We start from the raw sequence: 17,600 nt of genomic DNA, 5'->3' as shown, positions 1-17,600 counted from the left end.
AAAAGACGATCTTTGCAGCATTAATAAACATGTTTAAAGCCTGGTACAAAAGATGAGTGTAGTCTGAATAGCTAATTTCTCGATGTCCTCTCACTGTGAGGGGGGTGAATTTTTTTCTAATTCGGCAATTTCAAAGATATTGAGATTACCAGTCTTCCAATGAGAGGCACAGCTGCCTGTGGGAACACTGTAGCTGTTGGCTAGGAGGCTCAAAGCCCGCCTCTTTACGTCACACTGGCTTGACAGAAGCAATATGGCTGCCGCAGCCGATTGGTCTCAAAACAGCTCTTCAGAAACAGATGGGTGACGTCACGGATACTACGTCCATATTTTATACAGTCTATGGGCTCCCTTGGTTGTAGTACGCTGAGCCAGACGTTACTGAATTTCCGGTTTTGGAAAGCGGAAGTAAACAACGTCCAAACTGATAGAGAAACTGCTTCTTTAGCATCCACTTATGATTTTAAAAAGTTAGGAGGAAGTTTATATGAAATTTAATAATTTTCACAGCACCTAAAAACTGAGCTCCCCCCTTCAAAAAAAGAAAAAGCAGAACGTGCGCTGTGTATTGTGGGAAACAGTACGCGAGGCAGACTGGTCCGATGCATACTGTGAATTTTTCCCGAATTAGTAGACATCCGGGGAGTTTTGGCATACTGCAGATTTTACTCTTGTTCACATACTACTTACTACCAGGTGTGCTTCTGGCTTGGCTGGTAGTGAAGCTTCCAGCAAAGCGTCTGCCCCCTGATGGCTGGCTGCAGTATATGTCAAAAACTCTGTCGGTCAAACTTTAAAAAGTAAATAAACGCCGTACGAATGTTTCCCACATCTGTATGCTGTGGTGATATGTAGTTATTATTTGACTGTTTTGTGTTCAAGGCCTGTTTTTTCTGAAAAGTTTCTTTTTCATTAGTTATTAGAGTTTAAAAAACGGGGTTATACTTCCGGATTCACTCTGATTGACAGCTGCCCTAGAGGGAAACTTCATAGGATCTTGTGACACTGCGCTGTAGGGCAGAGCACGTTACCGTGCAGACACAGAAATTACCGTGGCAACCACAGAAATTCTGTGGCTTCGCAGACTCTGGCTGCACAATGGCTGCGCCCTGGAGCGGGTTTTTTTGGCTTCAGAACTGTACAACGGGAAGAGGCGGAGCAACACTGTCCATTTTTATTTACAGTCTATACTTCCTACATACTGAATTTTTGCCAAATCAGTACATACTGCTAGTATAGTAGGCGTTTTCGAACAGCCTACTATACTAGCAGTAAGTAACAGCCTAAGTTTAGTTGAGTTCAGCATAACCAATTTGTTTCCCGCAGATGATTGTCTTCAAATCAGCACTCAGGAACAGATGAGGGACATCACGGATACTACGTCCATTATTCATACAGTCTATGTCTCGAATACATTTTTTTCAACTCTTCTTCTTTCCGTCTCTAGGGGATGAGTTCACCAAAATCGGTGAAGAAGACGACCAGGGTTGGTGCAAAGGCCGACTCAAGGACGGCAAAACGGGCCTCTATCCTGCTAACTATGTTGAAGACATCCAGCAATGAATCATCAGGTAAAAGAAACAAATGTGAAGGAAGAAGAAAAATAGGTGTTTTGGGAAATGACAGCGCGTCTGGAAAACTGGATCGCTCTTCCTCATTTTTAACAGATTTCTCCTTGTTGGTAAAGACTGGACGGCTCTGGGAGACGGACAGAAGAGGAGCGTCAGATTATAAAAAGGACCACTTTAGATATTGTCGCTTGCCACAGACCAGACTGGCCCTCATTGAAACTTAGTATAAAGATGAACATTAACTACAAGTTTCCAGATTCAGGTGAGGAAGATCACTGAGAAAAATGCTGTCAGTGCGAAAAAAAAAAAATATTACGTTACTTCAAATCCCATTTATGCTGTTACAAAATAAAAGCTTTTCAAGTATATATTAGATACGATTCATAGACATGTATGTGTGAATTTATCATTTGTTTGAACGAAACACTGGGATGACAGCCTGACGACTCGTCTAGCGATGTTACATGCAGACTTAATATGCAAGCCACTATGGATCCATGAAGGGAGATGACCCGCTGTGCTGTGCCTGCCAGAATCTAGTCCATAAATGTTTGAGTTTCTTGGACAAACAAGACCCTCATATTGAGATAAATATTGTAAGATTCAACATAATTTTTAAAGTAGTGCTTCAATTGTTCTGCCGTTCTTTTCAGGGGTTCTGTTAATACACTCAGTTCATTCACTGTTTTGGCTACTTTCTAAAGAATGATGGCGATCAGTAGAGCCACATTCTGGCATAGTTACTTAGTCCACAGTGGGTGTCTTCCTCTAGTCACTGCCATTGAATGTATAATCACTGATTGTATTTCCTCACTTATTGATTGTTCACTTTTGCTTGTGTTAGGATTTTTTTCCTTCTTTTGCAGCCACTTACAAAAAACCTCTCTGCTTTTTGTTACTTGTAGACTGGGCTATTTTAATGCAACACTGAAATCTCACTTGAATCACCTTTTAAATCCTCTCACTTCTTGTTAAACGTCAAAGCATGGGAGAGTATTTTACTATCTGTTCTAGCAATAAACGCCACGGCCAGGTATTGTGTCACACACATGCATGTAAATAGCCTGAATAAGACGTATTAGAGCAAATGAAGCAGTGAAAATCAGATGATATGTCGTTGGAAATTGATGATTGTTAATTTATGATGCCACAAGTGCTTTTGTTCTACTCTTGTTAGAATGCTGTGACTGAAAATCAGTTTGTATAGTAACCGAATATTTTATGGCAAATATCTTTTAAATCTGTTATTTTGTTACCCTTGTAAATATGATTATTTTTTCCCTTCAAAGAGGGCCATACTTATTGACTTAATCAACAAATACCATGTGAATAAATCTTAATTATTTCTTAGGAGCTGTTATAAAAAATGGATATTAATACTTAATATGTTTTGATCCTCATGAATTTCGTCAGCTTGCATGTTTTGCAGAGATGAACTGCTGGCAATTCATTTTTGCCAGCTCCAAATTCACAAAGAGCCCCAGAATAACAAAAAAAAACAATGAAAAAAAAATGCTATTTCATGCCTTTAACTGCAGCGCCAGAGGAAGATTATTTTTCTGCATTCAGTAACAGTGAGAAAAGGAGTCTTGCCATGTTTTCAGGGCATGCTGTCGTTGACACGCAGCAACAGATGTACTTGCACAGTAAGTTTGTAAATGTTGTCTCACAACATAATGAATAAATTTATTGGAAAAAATATTTGGGTTTTGTCTGAAGGGTTTTTGTTCTAGCTATCTGCTTTCATGCTTTAACGGGAAAGTCACCCAAAAGATAGTTAACTTATTCCCACAAGAAAATTGTTTATGCATGATAACTTGTTCCCACAGGATAATTTGCTTGTCCCATTCTCAAAAACACTTTGAGGCTCAGTCCTATTAAAGCTGCTGTTGGTAGGAATGGTGTAAAAAACATTACTTTTTTTCTGCTGCGTTTGGAGAAAAGGTCATAATGCCCATCGGTACTCATCGGTAAGTGAAGTAATTTAAGACTATTGCGAAATCTCTGTGTTTTCCAATGCCTCTGTACAATGTTATAATTCCCCTCGTTCCCGTTATGACGGACCAATCATAGCTAATCTCCAATCCTCTGTCCTGATTGGTTAAGGGGCGGCCCCTACTACGTCCTCCGATTAGTTATGAGTCCGGCACTATCATGACTTTCACCTACAAAGCACCCTCAACAACCTCGCCCCCTCATACCTGACCGACCTCCTCAAACACCACTCTCCATCTCGCCGCCTCAGATCATCAGATGCCAACCTCCTGTTCCCTATCACCAAGTCCAAGCACCGCACCTTGGGGGACAGAGCCTTTGTCATCGCTGCCCCCACTCTCTGGAACTCTCTTCCTCCACACATCTGCAACTTTGACTGACTTCATTCATTCAAAAACCACCTCAAGACCTACCTGTTCCAAAAAGCATACAACACATGACCTCTCCCCCTGCCCCACCTCTGTCCCTATTTTATTTATTTATATGTTTTATTTTTTTGTTTTACCTTATGTAAAGCGACTTTGAGTACTTAGAAAGCGCTATATAAATTCTATGAATTATTATTATTATTATTATTATTATTATTATTATTATTATTATCATCATGACTGCACACGCCGATCTGTGTTGGGGGGACTAAGAGGAAATCTGGTTAGGAGGGATAGTGTTGACATTCAAAGTCTCTCTCTCTCTGAACAGATGTTTACTCCAACAACAGCTTTAATGTCCATGCTGTACATTTCGTTAAAGGGATATTTCAGTTTTTTTGGAGTGGGGTCTATGAGTTACATTGCACTAGTGCTACTGCTAGCCACAATGAGTGCCGGTGAGCGCTTCCCCTTTAACCCTCCTATTATGTTCTTTTCTCTGGAAAAGCAATAATGTTCCTGGGTCAATTATACCCGGGGCATATTGTAAGAAATTTATTTTATTGGGATAAATATATATATTCAATTATCCAAAAGTGTCAGAACCCCAAAAAATCCCAATACACATTTTAATAATGTAAATTTTAACTCCATTACTAACCATTTATATTAAGATATAGTCCATTGGTGTTCTTTAATTCTCACAGATCATGGTTCAATGAGGATAACTTACTCGTTTTCATTTAAATTAATGTTAAAACTTTTTTAATATACATTGGAAATCCCTAAATATTAATACAATAGTTTTACGTAAAATAGATTTTTGTTCATTTTATTTTACATTTAGATTTTTTTTTTTTATGAAGTGATGTTGATGAATTAACACGACTCCTCTTCTGTCACATGCTGCCCAGATTTTTATGCTGCGTTAAGCTGGTTTTGAGGGCATATATTGCCTTAAATAGACTTTTAAAAGGGTCAATTTGACCCACAACATAACAGGAGGGTTAATGAGAAAATTCCCTGATGACCGGCAGGCAAGCTAGGCTACAATTTTCTGCAGAAGGGGACACCTCTTTCGCGTAATTTCGCTAAAATTGAGAAAATATGGTCCAGGCACTCTGTGTGTTTAGCAGAATTACTAGTGCAATGTAACTCATACGACCCGACTTCAAAAAAACTGAAATATCCCTTTAACCGGTGTTAAAACTCAACTGGAGTACCTAATATGAAAAATAAACTACACTACCCAGAAGGCCTTGCAACAATAACATAACCACGTGTCGCGTTCAACCAATCAGAGCTCGACTGTCACGTTCTCCAACTGACGTGTCGCACTGTTTTTTTCATTAAGGAAAAACACAGGTCTGTTTTTTTTCCTGCTTCTTATTCTCTAACCGCCAGGTCTTACCGACGGACTGGACCATGTCAGAGCCCAGCAGGCAAGAGATCTCAGCTATCTTTAAGAGGCTCCGCTCCATCCCTACCAACAAGGTGAGACGTTAAAACGGACACACTGTGTTTCTCTCTCTTTAACGAGGAAGTAAAGCTGAACTTAGTAGTTGACACGTCGCACTGACTAACGCCAGGGCTCGTTGTTGTTACTCACTAGCTTGATTCACCAGTTAGCTCAAACATGTCAGTTTATAAAGTAAAGGAATTAATATATAATAAAACATATTTTACAATTAACTCACTTACATTGTGATATTTTTGGAGTGCTGTCTTTCAGAGAAATGACGCAACTTTAGCCAGGTGGTTCACAGCCCAGCAGGCTAGCTTCAGTTTGACAGCTGACATTAGCAGTATTTGTTGAAGGCTTCATTTGTTTGTTTTAAGCTTCTCTAACGCCCTTAGTTCACTAAGATAAACGTATATCAATTGGATCCGAGTCATTGCTATATCAGAAAGTCAATTACACTGCAAAATCAAACCTACACTGCAAAAACTCAAAATCTTACCAAGTGAAATTGTCTCATTTTTAGTCAAAATGTCTTATCCCACTTTGATTTAAGATGAATTTACTTAACAAGTACATTTGAACAAGATAGAGGGACTTGTTTTAAGACATCTTTAATATCTTGGTAAGTCAAACAATCTTGAAATGATCTTGTTTGGAGTTATAATTTAGAAGAAACAAGGTTTATTTTACATTTCATACATTTTTCAAGCTGAGATCTTATTTGTAGAAGACAGATAATCTTGATTTAAGACAATGCAGTTTATTGGAGAATCTATCAGAAAACAGCTACATTGATAAAAGTAAGAAAGAAAGAAAGGAAGAAAGTTTTTTTTAAGGGTGGGTTACAGTTTTCAGGCACTGTTTCTTCTAAATCAGATAAAAATATGCATCCTCAAACTACATGCACACAATGAAACACCTACTCTGAGCATAGCTGGCTTATCCTAAAAAACAACATGACTGAATATTAGTATATCCAGCTCACTATGAGAAGACATTATATCCCAAAATGCTCAAATAAAACTTTGTAATCTTATTTCAAGTACAAGATGGTCTTAAACCTAGAGAAGTGCTGCTATAATACAACTCAAATTAAGGTGAATATATCTCAAATAAAGAAGTTGACATGAAATGTATTTAAAAAATCTTTTTCTAGGTTTGCTTTGACTGCTCAGCAAAGAATCCGAGTTGGGCCAGCATCACCTATGGTGTATTCCTCTGCATAGATTGCTCTGGGACTCACAGGTCTCTTGGGGTGCACCTGTCCTTCATCAGGTAAGAACGGATTGGTTCAGATACTTCTTTTGGGATAACCAGTTACCAAGTACTTTTAAGAAAATATGCTTTAATTGAAAATAAACAAACAGGTAGGTTGTATTATAATATTCTGATTAAAGAATACACATTTCTGTTTAATTGCATAATCTAAAACGTAAAGGTAAAATCTTAAGTTTGGGGTTAAAGGTAGCACACAATCATTTTTTATATCTTCATTTAAAACTCTCAACTCAACTTTATTTATAAAGCACCTTTCATACATAAAAACATGCAGCCCAAAGTGCTTCACAGAATAACAGAGAGACAGAAAACAACAGCAATGGTAAAATTATAAAAGGCAGGATTATAAATAAAATACTTCAATATAAAAATAAAATCAATACAGAAAAAAAATAATAAAATAAGTAATAGCGGAAAGAAAAAATAAAAATAAGGTAGCGTTAACAAGATCAGAAGAGTACAAGAAATAAATAGATAAATAAATAAGATAAATAAATGTTAAAGCAATGATTAAAATAATAATGATTAAAATAATAATTAAAATAATAATGATTAAAATAATAATTAAAATAATAATGATTAAAATAATAATTAAAATAATAATGCCGTCCAGGGCTAAAAATAAATTACTCCACATTAAAAGCTAGATTGAAAAGGTAAGTCTTAAGTTTACTTTTAAAAACACCCAGAGAGCTCGCTGTTTTGATGTCCAGAGGCAGAGAGTTCCACTGCTTGGGGGGGGGGGGAAACAGAAAGCTCTCTGGCCGGTGTCTGTGTGAGACACATGAGGAACATTTAAACTGGAAGCATTCGAGGACCTCAGTGATCGGGCTGGAACATAAAATAAGACAAGATAAGATAAGATAAGATAAGATGTCCTTTATTCGTCCCATAACGGGGGAATTTAAGTGTTACAGCAGCAAAGTAGACAGTGCAAAAGAGTATAAAGCAAACAAGAGCCTATCAAATAGCAATTATTAAAAAGTTATTAGCAATTAAAATTAAAGAGGTAAAAATAAGCATATCTTACAACATATATACACAACATATATACACAACTAAATAAGTCAATTTGCAGTGAAAATGTGCACAGACTTGTAGCCTAGGTATAAACAATGTACAGAACAGAATGACAGGAGATCAGTGATGTATGGAGGAGCTTTAAAAACAAGTAAAAAACTTTAAAATCAATTCTAAAAGACACAGAGAGCCAGTGCAGAGTTTTCAGAAGAGGAGTTATGTGATCAGTTTTCTTTTTTCGTGTTAAAACTCTGGCTGTGGCATTTTGAACAAGCTGTTCAAGGACAACCCTCAAAGACTCATTAGATTTCCCAAGTATCCGCTCTTTAAAGAATACATGAAGTAGAAGGTTAGCTCAAATCCTGACTTTATGTTCCACAGGTCCACAGAGCTGGATTTCAACTGGTCCTGGTTCCAGCTGAGATGTATGCAAGTGGGAGGCAATTCCAATGCGGTCAGTACTTAAAGGCGGATTATTAGAATGAAGATGTTAACAGATTGATTCCACTCAGTATTGGAGCACAAGCTAAAATTCTTCCTGTTTCTGCTCAGATTTCATTTTTCAGTCAACATGGCTGCACGTCCAACGCAGCGAACACTAAGTACAACAGCCGGGCTGCTCAGCTGTACAGAGACAAGATCAAAACTTCAGGAACACAGGCCACCAGGCGCCATGGCACAGAGGTAACATACCTGTTCCTTAACTTTGTAGTCCTGTTTGTTCTCACCACTTTGCTTGAATCTTTAAGTTGTATTAACTGTACTGCTCGTCTTCTGTGCAGCTGTGGCTCGACAGTCAGGCTCCCCTCTCCCCAACATCACCAGGCGACAAGCAGGTGGATTTCTTCAGTCTGCATTCACAGGTAAAGAAAACGTCTGTCTTAGCATGAGTGTTCTTTTTTTGTTTCATTCCTGAACCAAATGCCAGGATTGGTGATTTCACCGTCTGTGTCTGTGTGACGACGTTTCAGGATTTGCCTGACAATTTGAGCATGGCCAAAATGAGTCTCAGCCCGTCTGTACCAGAGAGACCCTCTACCCCAGATAAGGAGGAAGACAGAAATGGTATTAGTTTTTTTTCTCATAACAGAATACAAACTTGTATTTGTTGTATTTATCTAACTACCATCTTTGTTGCTTCTACATATTTCCAGGTAATTCAGAGGAGGGTCCCAGTGTGGAGATGCTAAGTGTTTCTCCTAAAGCAAATCCAGGTATGATTTTCAGATTGCAAAAACTTTGAATCCAAGCAATGTTTTTGACGTCAGAAGTTATTTAATATAATACAGAATCAGTCTCTGGTTAGCTGGCGAAAGCCTTGTTTTTTCAGTATTGTTTGGTATAACAAAATGGGGCGACTTGTTATAATCCAAAGTTGACAGTGAGACTTGAGAACAACAACTAAAAATCCTAAAGAAAAGGAAAGGGATTTTCTTTTCAGATGTGGATGCTGTTTGAATTTCTGGAAGAGAGAGGAGAACACAGCCAGAATTTTCAAGATGTAGACGTAAAAGACCCGATTCTGTCTTACACGGGACTTCCACCAGATCCATGACTGGTCCGTCTCCGATCCGCTGTGGTCCGGCTCTGTGCGCTCTCGTCTGTCAACACGTCTCGGTTGGGTTTTCAGAACGCAGCACAGCTGGAGTCATGTGACCAAGGTTTTCCCATGGCAATCACTAAATCAAGAATTCTCCTCCTCCTCTCCTCATCCATGTTGTCTTTATCAGCCTCTGAAAACCTCTGACCTGTTGACTCCAGGCCTGGCTCCGCTCTAAATGACTTTTTTTTTGTCTTAGTGAAGTTAAAAACGATCTAGCGACAACACAGAGTGTTTTATTCTGAAAATGAACCGGATGTCTTAATTTTGTTTTGGTGCCTGACTTCCTGTCCCGCTCCATCTGCTCTGTGCTGAATTGATGTGTCGTGCTCCGGCATCCGGCAAAAATAGAAGTCTTGTTTATCTGATCCGCGTTGCATTCCAACCTGCCAGATCAGGGACGCAGCTCGAACGCAACAGAGCGGATCCAGTGGAAGTTAACACATTGACTAGAATAGAAACCTATCAGATCTGATGCCTTGATGGATCGGAGACGGACCGGACACAGATCTGGTGGAATTTGGCCGTTAGTCGTTGCTTAACTGTAGGAGATGTAACTCTACTGTCCCCTGATCTCTCCAGATCTCCCCTCTCTCCTGAAGAAAAAGCCGGCTGCTGCCAGGAAAACAGTGTGTACTCCTCACATCTTTCTACGCTTGGTTGCATTATTGTACATATCTTTCTGTTCACAGACTTTTCATTCATGTGTTGTATCATATGACCTGTGTCTGCTTTTAGTTGGCCTCGAAGAAGGGCGGTCTGGGTGCTCAGAAGGTCAGCAGCAAAAGTTTCTCTGAGCTGGAGAAGAAAGCTCAAGCTGCGGACAAGCTCAGAGAGAAAGAGGAGGGTGCTCCTACCACCAAGAGGAACTCTCAACCTGAGGAATCCATGTGCGTTTCTTTGTCTGTATAATCTTTAAGTCTGTTTGCTGCTGTTCTCTCCCTGTGTTTGTAATTTTTTAACACTTTCTTGTCTTTCCTTCCCTCAGCGCTCCATCCCTGCGACTGGCCTATAAGGATCTCGAGCAGCAGAGAAAAATGGATGAGAGGAAGTTGAAGGGACTAGAGGGGAACAAGAAGGAACAAGCTGAGAGGCTGGGCATGGGGCTCGGCAGCAGGGGGTATGTTGATGACGACGATGAAGAGACATTAACTCTCAAGATGGTGCGGCTGATTTAAAAACTAGCCTCCTCCTTTCTGTTTCTTGCTCTCATTACGGCTCTGTTTCTGACCTCTCTGCAGCGGAGTGTCTCACTCTGTGATGTCAGACATGCACATCATCCAGCAGGAGACTCCTGTGGCAGCCAAAAGCAGCAAAGGACGACGGGTCGTTGATGACGATGATGACGAAGGATCCTTCAGTTCCCGGTAAGATAAAAAAATGAAACAGTCACAAATGATTACAGTGGTTTTTTTCAGAGATATATATATATATATATATATATATATATATATATATATATATATATTTTTTTTGCCTTTAATAAGAACTTTATTTTCAGTTTTTTGGTATATAACAAGACAAGAAAACAGACAGACAAACCGTAATACAAAGGAAAGAAAGAAATAGGCATGCACATCATTGGAATGGAAAGCTATCAAAAGACAAAAAAAAAAGAACAAACAAGAGAAAAAAAAACTGACAAAACAAAGAAAATATACATACATACATGCCCACACTGCCATTTAACAGTAAGGTGGCATATTAAATCTGTGTCAGACCAAAATAAAGAAAGTCAATAATGGGTGACACTCCATTGTCTAAAAGTCCAAGGGTAAATTAAAGATCCAGGTGCAGAGTCAATATGTTCAGTCTAAGGCATAGCAACCCTGGTATTTTTTTATCAGTGCTGTTAATCAATTATTTTTTTGAATTGCTAAACTCCAAAACTAATCAAGATTAATCATTTCTTTATTGCATAATTAAAATTCCACTATATTGCATTTCCAAACAGCTTTAAAGTCCATTTTAACAATGTAAAGTGATTCCATCCTACCTGTGTATATATTTAGAAATTGAATGAATGCATTGACATCTTCCACAATGTGACTAGCATGCTGTCAGTTGCCACCCTGTAATTAGCTTCATTGAATTAGTTTATGCCATGCGGATTCCTGCTGACATTTGCTGTACCTGTTTGCTAAGTTGAGGTGGGAGCTGAAACTTGAAGTACTTAGAGATATTTGCATTCCGATTCACACAAAGTGCACATTATGTTTGATTTGTCAACTGCGCCGTAAGTTTTGGTGTTGCTCTTTCCCTTCCTGGTGGCAGCAGAAAACAACAGTACCGCCACTTAAAGCTGCAGTTGGTAGGATTGGGGCAGAAAAACTGTACTTACTTTGTGCTGTGTTTGGCAAAAAAGTCATAACACTCATCAACAGCCATCAATAAATGAGGTATTCTATGTTATGGCTTTTTGGCGAGATCTCTGTATTTTCCTCTGCCTCTGTATCCAGCAATCTATAAATTCCAAACGCTCCCGTCAGCTCTGACCAATCAGAGCCACTCTCCTGATTTGTCCTCCTACATCGTCCTGATTGAGCGTGCACTGCGATCTGTTTGTGGGCGGGGCTTACAGGAGCAGAGAGGGGGGTTAGAGGGAAATCTGGAGGGGTAGTGTTGACATTTAAAATCTCTCCCTGAACTGATGTTTATTCCAGGATTACCAGCAACAATCATGGTGTGCCGAAAGGAACAACGTAGCATGGGAATTGAAAAAAATGCATGTGTTAATTAGTGTGTTCAGACCATAATCGCAATGCAATTACTCTGACAGCCCTAGTTTTTATCTATGACTTTTATTTCCATGTGTTATTTTTAGTATGTGTACTGAAGTTATTTTTGCTCTGAAGCTTACACACAAACAGCTATATTTCATGTTAACACAATGCTCTAGCATTTTCTTTATTCTAAATAGGGTTATTTCTAAAAAAGCACATTTTAAATCAGCCTTTTCACCAGCTGATGATTGTTTCCATTCCACTACTCCCACATTATAAGCCTGGTTTATACACTGTGTTTTATTTCTGATCCTGACCTTATTCTGAACTCTCTTTTTTTTTCTCAGGGTAATGTCTCGTTTTGAGGATCAACCAGAGTTTTCCGACAACTTCTCCTCACGGTGGGATGATAAAGGCGAGGGAGGAGGCTGGATGAAGCAGAGCAAGAAACCAGAGCCGGATTTTTTCTTGACCTCCACCATGTCATCGCTGGATGAGAGGTACATAGTGTTCTGCAACTGTTGCTTTAACTCAACTTCAGTTTATTGTAGTTTGTTTTTTGCTTAATGCATAAGGATGAAATGTTCTATAAAACTCATTAAAAGGTGCTTTAATTATATCTGTTATTAGAATCTGGTTCATAGATATTTCTTCAGATCTCACAAGATGAAGAGTTTTTTCTGTGTTAATAGACATCATGATAGGTAAAGGAAAAACATGTGCTACAAGGTCTAAAGTACATCATACTTCAACCACTAAAGCAGATCCTACACATGAAAACAATATATCCAGTTTGATTATGAACTCTAATGCTTCACTTGGATGTCAGACATCCCTGTATTCCAACACATGCAGTGCAGTCTGTCAGCTGTTTGGGTAGTACACTTAGCATTAATAAGCACCGCATACATACCCAACTTTAAGACTCCTAAACAATCCCAATTTTTTTAGTTTTTTTTAATAGTTTCCATTTCTCATTGTTGTTTTTTATTAGGCCCACATCCAGAAGAAAACCAGAGCCGGTCCCAGACTCTGGAGAGGCTCAGAAAAAGTACGGAGCTGATGTCAAATCCATCTCCTCAGACATGTACTTTGGAAAACAAGATAACTCTGAGGTACACAAAGACAGCATGTATCTCACCTTCTCTATACAATACATCATTTGTGAGCGTAAGATGTTTTCTCTTGTATCTGGACTGATTATCCATGTTTATTCTGGTACTGCACTCTTAGTATAGACTGTCAAATTATGAATTAAGCAAGTGTTGAATGTGTTCAAAGAGAACAATTACTTGACAAGAATCAGCACTTTAGACTGTTTGCAACTGTTGATATGAAAAGTCTTTAACGAAATATGTCTGTGACTCTCTGCTTCAGTACGAGGCCAAAACACGACTGGAAAGATTGTCTGGGAATGCTGCTATAAGCTCAGCTGACCTGTTTGATGAACAGAAGAAACAGACTGGTAACTCTCGCCTGCACTGATTCAATTCAAGAGTTACTGTATTGTGTTGAATGACAGGATGAGTTATTAGAAAAAGATATTTGAGAATCAAATCTTGCTATCATGACAAAAACTTTTTTTTCTCTTTTTTTTTTAAAGTTATATTTTTGAACATTTTTGCCTTTAATGGACAGCTGAAGAGAGACAGGAAATGTGGGGAGTAGAGAGTGGGGGAGGACATGCAGTAAATGGCCGAGGCTGAAATTGAGCCTGCGACCTCTGCGACAAGGGCTATCGCCTCTGTAAATGGGGTGCGCCTAGACCGCTGGGCCAACGTTGCCCCGATAATAGAAACACATGGGGGCACCAGTTTAGCTTGGTTGGTAGAACAGGTGCCCCATGTATAGACTGCACTGGTTGGAGGATCTATTCCCATTCCCAGCATGATTCTGTGCATGTCATTCCCACCTAGATCCTCCCACATTTATTCTGTGTGTACAACACACACACACACACACACACACACACACACACACACACACACACACACACACACACACACACACACACACACACACACACACACACACACACACACTGTCGTGAATAAGGTTGCAAAATTCCGGGAATATTCAAAGTTGGAAACTTTCCATTGGAATAAACTGGAATAAACCAGGAATTTACTAAATTGCTCTTAATAGGGAACTTAAATACAGTTGGGGAAAATATATTTTAGCTTAATACTGACTACAACAACCAGATTTCATGCAAGTACAGAATATCTATGCTGTTCCTCAGTCACATGCACATAGCACACTGCTTACTGCAGGGCTAATGAGCCAAGCCCCCTACATGCACTGTGCATTCCTCCATCACATGCACAGATGATTTCTAGAATTCTGCAGAGGCTAGGTTTGAGAAGCTTGAGGGAAGATGCTTTTTTATTTGCATGTTGAATGGGACTTTTTTGGAGGGAGAGGGGCTCTTTTCATTTAACATTTTGAATGGGACTTGGTTGGGATTGCATTTTTGTTAATTTTTGAATGGGTTGGGTCGGGGGCATTCATGTTTTTGTTCTTCAATGAAAGAATTGATTGTTCAATAAAATTTTAAACACTTGATAAAGTTCTACTTACAAATAAATCTGTTTTAACTGTATTCTTTTTGGATGGATGTCTGCTTATAACAGAACAAATATCTATGCTTGGATGTGATACCTTTCCATTAAATTACCCTCAATTCCCAGTTAATTCCCATAATTCCCATGGAAAGTTTCCAATTTGGAATATTTCCAAAATTCCCCAGCTTAACTTCCCTTGGAAATTTACCAGAAATTTACCAGAAATGTTCCACCCCTTTGCAACCCTAAATCTAAGACAACCTGACTTATTCTGATGTATTTCAAAGAAAGAAAAAAAAATGGTAGGGGCCATAAAGGTACTTAACATCTATCTATATGTCTTTTATTTGTATGTATAACTAAACCCTGGTCTTTTACAAGCCTCTTTGTTCCCTGTCTGCTTTCCTCTCTGTATTTCTCTTTTATTCACAGCTAGTTCATACCGTCTGACCAACGTGCTGCCCAACGCTCCTGACATGTCGCAGCTCAAACTAGGAGTGCGCTCGGTCGCAGGAAAACTCTCCGTCATGGCCAGTGGCGTAGTTAACTCAATTCAGGTCAGTCAAAAAAGAAGAACACTTCAAACTTTGGATCAATAAAAAAGGCATTCTAGCTTTAAAACCGTATTCTCCTTTATTCCAGGATCACTACAGTACCTGAGTCATGGTGGGCGTGGTCTGTGGTTCAGCACCCTCATAACCGTCCTCTGTTTTCCAGAGTTTGAGAAGTTTCCCATGAGTGGTGGTCACTCATATTATATTCTCAGAGCACCTCTAGAAGGTTCTTTGATGAAGGCTAGTTGCACTATGTGTCATATTCTGTTCCTTTTCTTGATCCAGTAGTTTGGAATTGGACACTTTAAGAGACTGTAATGATTAATGCGGTCAATACTGTAACCTGCCGAATCCTTTAATTGAATGGGGTGCCTTGATGATATTTTGCTGTTATTTGTAGTTGCTTTTTGTTGGTATTTATGTTTACATGTCAGAGGTGAGTTAAGATTAGAAAAACAGAAATCCTGATGTGGTGTTGGACCTCTTCGCAGCATTCAGGCGTCACTTTGAAACCAAATGTTAAGAATCACTTTAGAGCCTTTGGAGTTTGATTTGTTGTTGTTGCTGTAACATACTGCCAAGTCTTTGGTCATGGCAAAGTTGGTAAATTGGTAAATTTGGCACATGTAGCACTTGAAATGGTGCTTCAGTTTGAGAATGGAATTGACAATTTAGAGCCGTAGGTTAATCAGGAATGACTACGGCTTTTACTACTTTAGGATAAAGTTTGCCACGACTCTAAAACTGCTTCTTGAGAAGTGTAATCGTGCTCTGTGCACTCTTAAAACTCCTCAGGAGACAAAGCTGTAAAACATAAAACACTAACAGAGTGTAGAGTGAGAGTTGTTGATCCTTCAATGACCAAATATGTGTTTGTTCCATCACTCAATGCCTTAGTCCAAAGAAGTCTGATTCATTTGCCCTTGTTATGCTATACTGTGGAGTCATCTTGTTACATTTTTGCACATAATTTGATTTTAAAAAATGCACGTGGCAGCTTTTGCTTGAATGTACTTAAATGCAATTAAACCTTTTGCCTCCAAGAAAAAAAAAATGCATCCATGTTTAACTTTTTGATTTTGTTAATCTTTGTAAAAGTTTTTTTTTGTTTTTTTTTGTTTAATATTGTCAAATGTTAGTTAAAAGAAAGCAGCTCATGTAATTGGCATGGCCTTTGTAGTTTGTTTGTAATTTATCATGAAAAGAAAATGTTAAAGGAGTAACGGCATTATTCAAGAAAAACTGTGTATTAGGCTGAAAACTTCCACAAAAAATGCTATACAGGACTTTGGAAAAAGTTTTGACATATTTTGACATTTAATATGTTAGTTAGACTTTTGGAAACATGACGAATAAATGGCTTATGCTTATGTTTGTTGTGTTGTCACTTTGTTCCCTTATTGTAAGAACGTAGGTTTTTTCGATATATTAGTTTATTAACAAAATGTCTTATGTCTTATCATTTTTTAAGTGTGTTAAATTTTCAGACTTTGAGTTCATCTTTATTGTCTTTCATACTAGAAAGGGAATGTATGTTATTTTCTGCTCAAGAATCTCAATTATGAATATTACTGTCTGAAGATGATTTTCTGACTAATTCCAGGTTTTTATGGCAGCCAACAGCTTCCTGTTTCTCCCATGTGGTTCTGTGTGATTAAACAGGTACAAATATTTTCACTTTCTTTCATGTTTCTTCAAAATCTAAATTTTCACTTTATTCCTTTTTATTTGCTACAGAAACAATAATTTCACTGTTTTCTTTTTTACACCTCCGAGGAAATGACTGCTCCCTTCCAATGCAAGTTCCTGGGTTTGAATCCCGTTGCGAACTCTCCTTGGGAGATGGAATTAAATCACTTCCATCCTACTGTAGCATAGAGTGTGCTTTTGAAGTATAATATCCAAATGAAGGAATTAAAAGACCTACAAAATTAAAGCTGCTGTTGATAGGAATCGTGTAAAAAACGTTACTTTTTTTCTGCTGGGTTTGGAGAAAAGGTCTTAATATCCATCGGTACTCATCAGGAAGTGGAGTTATTTGAGACTATTGTGAAATCTCTGTGTTTTCCAACACCTTTGTATCAAGCAATGTTATTATTCCCCTTGTTCCCGTTATGACGGACCAATCATAGCTAATCTCCAATCCTCTGTCCTGATTGGTTAAGTGGCGGCCCCTACTACATCCTCCTGATTGGTTATGAGTCCAGCACTGTCATGACTGCACATACCGATCTGTGTTGGGGGGCTAAGAGGAAATCTGGTTAGGAGGGATAGTGTTGACATTTGAAGTCCCTCTCTCTGAACAGATGTTTACTCTGTGAATACCAACAGCAGCTTTAATCCAAGCTGCCCTGTTGTGTTGAGGATAGGCCTGCTACCTTTCATTTCCTCGGTTCAAATCCCACTACGTGCTGCCATTGTTAGATGAAAATGAAACAGTGTCCTCATATTGTGGTTGAGCTGTG

At 38.6% G+C, this 17,600-nt stretch overlaps 2 protein-coding genes across 11 annotated transcripts in view; both read left to right on the top strand.

Moving 5' to 3' along the window:
- pacsin2 (protein kinase C and casein kinase substrate in neurons 2) overlaps positions 1-3,272 on the top strand; it is a 38,051-nt gene extending 34,779 nt beyond the window's left edge. For 4 of the 10 annotated variants that reach the window (XM_034673329.1, XM_034673326.1, XM_034673332.1 and 1 more), the window contains one exon: positions 1,448-3,272. In XM_034673329.1, the coding sequence (XP_034529220.1) occupies positions 1,448-1,563 (116 nt within the window). In that variant the 3' untranslated portion in view covers positions 1,564-3,272. The remainder of the gene's footprint in view (positions 1-1,447) is intronic. The other 6 variants (XM_034673328.1, XM_034673331.1, XM_034673335.1 and 3 more) reach the window with 2 other exon arrangements.
- A 1,971-nt stretch (positions 3,273-5,243) lies between these two features.
- On the top strand, positions 5,244-16,505 carry LOC117805372 (ADP-ribosylation factor GTPase-activating protein 3-like). The gene is made up of 16 exons (XM_034674077.1): positions 5,244-5,428; positions 6,553-6,671; positions 8,076-8,148; positions 8,247-8,378; positions 8,477-8,557; positions 8,666-8,759; positions 8,849-8,908; positions 9,877-9,923; positions 10,033-10,184; positions 10,283-10,414; positions 10,536-10,661; positions 12,365-12,517; positions 13,012-13,132; positions 13,395-13,482; positions 15,014-15,138; positions 15,224-16,505. The coding sequence occupies exons 1-16, from the start codon at positions 5,360-5,362 to the stop codon at positions 15,239-15,241; spliced, it is 1,590 nt and encodes a 529-aa protein (XP_034529968.1). The 5' UTR covers positions 5,244-5,359; the 3' UTR covers positions 15,242-16,505.
- Positions 16,506-17,600: the final 1,095 nt, after the last annotated feature.

The sequence above is a fragment of the Notolabrus celidotus genome, chromosome 21 (genome assembly GCF_009762535.1).
Source record: "Notolabrus celidotus isolate fNotCel1 chromosome 21, fNotCel1.pri, whole genome shotgun sequence".
NCBI lineage: Eukaryota > Metazoa > Chordata > Actinopteri > Labriformes > Labridae > Notolabrus > Notolabrus celidotus.
This window is presented reverse-complemented; position numbering and strand designations above follow the sequence as displayed.